General features: G+C 45.7%; 1 protein-coding gene across 2 annotated transcripts; it reads right to left on the minus strand.

Moving 5' to 3' along the window:
* Positions 1–834: 834 nt before the first annotated feature.
* CRYGC (crystallin, gamma C) lies at positions 835–3,758 on the minus strand. Of its 2 annotated transcripts, none has more exons than XM_006903003.1 (3): positions 3,750–3,758; positions 2,883–3,125; positions 835–1,107 (listed from the first exon to the last, which is right to left on the minus strand). In XM_006903003.1, exons 1-3 carry the CDS (start codon positions 3,756–3,758, stop codon positions 835–837), a joined length of 525 nt encoding a protein of 174 aa, XP_006903065.1. The 2 variants fall into 2 exon arrangements, with proteins under 2 accessions (XP_006903065.1, XP_006903064.1); XM_006903002.1 differs by having other exon boundaries at positions 835–1,110.
* Positions 3,759–5,055: the final 1,297 nt, after the last annotated feature.

A 5,055-nucleotide genomic window follows, 5' to 3' on the forward strand; every position in this document is an offset into this window, starting at 1 on the left:
TGAATGTGTCACTTTGGAAAAGTCATTCAATCTCATTCTCTAAATTTGTCCCACCTTTTCTTTCACAAAACAGGTTCCATGTAGAGTACATTCTGAAGCACAGCAACTGTGGATGACAGACTAGAATTGTCTCTAGGATTTCCAAAGAAGAAGGAGTTCTGGTGGCTTACTCCACGGGACACTATATTGTTAATCCACAGACTGCGTCTCTGGCAGTTTGAATTCACCAGCTTCTCTGTGGCCTAGAAATGGCTGATCTTCTCACATTAAGATTTACAGCTTCAGGAATTCAACGGAAGGAAACCCAATGGAAGGTCACTACGAAGCAAAAGCTACTTGATGGTCAGTAAGTGAATGACCTAATATTTATGAAGAAGAAAAAAATAACCAAACTCTTTTAGTGGCCTTAAGATTTTAAAGTTTTACAGCCTCAGAAACCCAAAGGAGGGTGACTGTGACTTGCACCCACTCCATGACAATCGATTGGAAGATTTGTGAGTCTTTCCAGAAGCTGTTTGACGTGTCTTTCTCCCAGAAGGTGGCTGATAGGTTCCACAAGCACACCTTTGGTTACTAGACTAGTGTTTAATCATTGTTCCCCTGAGACTCAGGTCTTCTTTCTGTGACAGGCTATATGATGGCCCATTCACACCTCAGAACCGTACCAAGACTCATCTGCTCATCAAACAGCCCTCAGCCCCCCATTCGCCCTTCAACTTCAAGGAGGAATCCACTTGCACACGTAATAGAAAACCAGAAGCCAGGGGTTGCCGACAATACAGACTAAATACTTTATTAGATTCCAAAACGAGAAAACAGTATTGTTAACCTATGTTAGTATAAGTCTACCACCCTCCTCAAAGAACCAGCCTTGGCGTCCATGGCCCCCCAGTCCTGGTAGCGCCTGTACTCGCGCGGCCTCAGCAGGTACTGCCGCCCGCGGTAGTTGGGCATCTCGTAGAGGACCCAGCAGCCCTCCAGCACGTGGACAGAGCGGATCTCGTCCAGGTGGAAGCGGTCTTGCAGGCAGGAGCAGTCCTCGCTCAGCTCCATCATGACACCTTTCTGGTCGTCTCTCTCGTAGAGCCGCATCCTGTGAGAGGCTGTCTGCTGGGCCACAGAGAGAAAACAAATGAGCCTCTTCCAGTCTTGGTCCGATCACACCACACAGACTAAGAAGGGGGAAGTTGGTCAGTGTGACCATGCAGAGTCTGAGATCTCTGTGAGTGCTATGTGTGACTCGATTTCTTTCTTTCTGTAATTTCCATATTTTAAAAATTATTATTTTGTGTGTGTGCACCGTTAAATCGGATCTGACTGGTACAGGAGAAGATTGCCCCGCCATCTCCAGCAGAGCATCTGGTGGATTCGAACCGAGTACCTCTGGAATTGCAGTGCAGTCTTGCCACTAGGCCACCACAACGCCCTAATAATTTCTATTTTTATGACTATTATTCACAGCAGAGCTTATCTCAGAGTCAACCAGTTCTGCATGAACAATTCAGTGATGGATGTGTTTCTTACTACCAGTTAACACATCCTTTAATAACATTCTGTTTCTTTTCTAGGAGATGGAATTTGTGAAAGGGTTGACCTTTGATTTAAATCTAACAAAAACTTGATTCCTAAGTCTCTTTGCTAACTCAAACCTCTGTTTGGGGGGAAATAGAATAATTTAGTTGATTAATATTTTTCAATAGGATTGTTGTTGTTGTTATGTGCCGTTGTGTCGACCCATAGTGACCCTATGTACAGCAGCTCTGAACCCTGCCCTGTCCTGAGCCAGTCTCACTAATTCCAACACACCAACCCCCAATGCCCCAGTTACTATATCAATTCATCTCATCCGAGGTCTTACCTACACAAGACTAAGCAAACAGACCACATTTGTACTAGTGCATAAATTTGCTACTAAAATAGGACTTTAAAAGTCACACATGTTGGTAGAAAATGGATCTAGTCATTTGGAATCAGAACGGAACTAAACACGACCTTTGAGTAGTCCGTCTTTGAGTTGTGAGTCTCTCACTGACTCATTGTAGTTGGATGGAAGCTGACTTCTAGCAGACCATCCTAGATGACCCTCCAGGGGGGTTTTAAATCACAGTGCATCTTTCTACCAAGGAGCCACTGGTGGATTTGAACCCCCGGAGAGATGTGGCCTTTGGTTTCGCAGTGCAAATCCCTATAGTCTGTGTTACCACAGACTAAATATTAAGAAAAGTATTTTTTTTTTAATTGCGATTTTAAAGGGAGCTCTTTTGGTGGAGAAGGAGGGACAATCTCCTCCTGTACCAGTCAGATGTGATTTGATGGTACACATACAAACAAACAAACAAACAAAAAAACCAACTTGCGATTTTAATGAAAGTTTATAGAGAACTTGGATTTTCATTGATTTTAGAACAATAGTTTTTAAAAAAGACAAACCAAACATTGCCTTAGAGTCTGTTCCAACTCAGCGAATATCCACTGGGTTTCTGAAGCGATATAACGCTTTAAAGAGAGAGTGTGCCCAAATATAGCCAGTGGGCTCCACCTACTACCCCACCATTAAAACGTCTTTATATTAATAGAGGTTCTCAGTGCTTAATCAGCACACGGTGGAACCTATATCATTTATTCATGATCTATTCCTTTACTATAGAAAAAAATGGTGAGAAATACTGCCTTCTTCTCCTTTACAAGTCTTATTTTAGGTGCCATTATGATATGGTAGCAAAATTAAAGATGAAATTGCCTCCTCCTTCCCATGAGTTCTCGTTTAGCCTCCCTCCTGGTTTTGCGCCTGATTCTGCTCTTGCCCAGACTCTAACGCCCTCTGACCCTGAGCTGCGGGCGCACAGAGAGAACTCGAATGAATGAATGAAAGCCACACTCACGTGGGGAATGAGACAGCAGGAGCGCACGGAGTCGCTGAAGCCCATCCACTGCTGGTAGTCAGGGTAGTCGCCCCGGCGCAGGAAGTACTGGTGGCCCTGGTAGTTGGGGCGCTCATAGAGCATCCAGCAGCCGCTGTCCACGCGGATGGAGTTGCAGCGGCTGAAGTAGGTCTGCAGATTGGGGCAGTCGCTGCTGCACTCGTAGCAGCGGCCCTGGAAGCCCCGGTCCTCGTAGAAGGTGATCTGCAAGGCAAAAATCATTCCAAACTATCCTTTGTTTTCAACAGACCTTCTTGCACACAAAAAGAAAAACAGAAGCCACCAACCACCAGCAGTTGTTGTTGCCAAGAATCAATTCCCTATCCACAGAGACAGATGGGAGGAACTCTGCTTCATGGGACTACATTGCAATGCATTTCTCCTGAGAAGCTGCTGGGTGGGTTCAAACTGGCCACCTTTTTGTCAGCAACTCGGTTCTTATTCATGGAGCCTTTCAAACTCAGCCTCATTGCCCTGGAGTTGGAAGTGATTCATAGCTGATCCTCCAGCGGGTGAATTTTCAGAGGTGGTAAATTCTGTGAGCAGAGATTGCCCAGTGCAACTACTGGTGGATTCGAACCACCAGAGAGCCGCTGTCTTTGGGATAACAGTGCAACTCCCAAAGACTATGCCACCAAAGTTTCGCCTTTAGGGCAATGCATTTAAACCTTATATATGTACATATATTTTAAATGCCGTTGAGTCAATTCTGACTCCTCTCCACAGCATAGGACACAGTAGAAACGCTGCCTTGGCTTCCAAGGCTGTAAATGTTGGAAAGCCCTGGAGGCACTTCCTCGGCCTCGCACTCCTGTGCGCCGGGCTCACCTTTCCCATGGCTGCTCGACAGGGATGCAGTTCAGTGTGGCTGGCGGCCTCAGCCCCGGGTCTATATAGCAGGGCGGCTGCTGCGTTGGCAAGAACCACACAAAAGGGGGCCTGCTGGTGAGTAAGGGGATTTTGTGGATCCCTTTTACATGCTGCATTCAGTGGAAAGAAATGTCGATTTTGCCCTCTTTCTCTAGAACATTCTAATGCTGTCCTGTAGGCGTTGTTCGGATGAGGCCTTAGAGATGCTTTGATTTGGATTTTCGAGTGTTCTCTCCATTTATCAGGACCCTGGGCTCAACTTTTGACCTGAAATCCTTGTCTCTATATAAGTTGTTCAGTCATGCTCTGTGGACTTTCTTAGGGGGAAATCAATCTTTTTTTAAAAAATTCTTTTATATTGATTTGCCTACAAAGTTTGTATACATTGTGTTTCACACTATTCTTCATTCACATTGTGTTTCGTACAGTCGTTCTCATTCATTATGTTTTATAAAATTAGTCACCATTGGACTATGCCCACCATTACCCTGTCTTTTCGGGTCCCCACCAGATCTTTCCCACTTCCTTTACCCTCTCCCTTCACCCACCAGACTGTGCAACTCTTTGATTTCACCCCTACACATCCTCACCCCTCTGCTCCCATCTCAAAATCAGTCTTTTATGGACATGCTCAAGAATTCCAAAGAGGCTGTCGCTGAAGGATAATGTGGCAAGCCCTGAGGTTCCTTGATAGTGGAGACCACTTTGTCATTTCTGTCTCTACACAATTTGCCATTCCAGAGGCAGAGACATTCTGAACTCTGCCAGGTCTCACTGCCTGGACCCCATGCTTTACAACTATTACCTTCCACTTGGTGGGTGTACACCATTCAAATGGAAATCAGTATGGAGGGATCCATCCCACCAACCCAAAGGTGTTGAATTCCCTGAACCACAACCTTTCAGTAAGCAGTTGAGCCCTTAATGACTGTGCCACCATGGTCCCTGATAAGAGCCAGGGGAGAGGTTAACATGTCCAAGCTTAAGCAGTGTGTTCTTCCTAGGTTGTTTCTGCTTCTCACGGGTGAGAGAAGAAGGAAAGCCTTATGGGCTGCCTGGACTCAGGATGTGCGTTCAGCAGCTGGGTAAACACAGCAAGTCAAATAACCTCTCAGGGGTTCAGCTAATTCAGGGTCCCTCCTTGGAGTCAAGATTCTGAAGCTTCGTGTGACATATTTTGGGCATGTTGCAAGGAGAGACTGGTCCTTGGAGAGGGACATCATGTTTGAGAGAGTGGAGGGGTGGTGAAGGAGAGGAAGACCCT

Source organism: Elephantulus edwardii, unplaced genomic scaffold (genome assembly GCF_000299155.1).
Source record: "Elephantulus edwardii isolate Elephantulus edwardi_28Jun2011 unplaced genomic scaffold, EleEdw1.0 scaffold00493, whole genome shotgun sequence".
Classification (NCBI taxonomy): Eukaryota; Metazoa; Chordata; class Mammalia; order Macroscelidea; family Macroscelididae; genus Elephantulus; species Elephantulus edwardii.

Coding starts and splice junctions, on each gene's coding strand:
- CRYGC (XM_006903002.1), bottom strand. Junction 1,111..2,882: donor CCTGCTGTCTCATTCCCCAC/GTGAGTGTGGCT, acceptor TCTGTGGCCCAG/CAGACAGCCTCTCACAGGAT.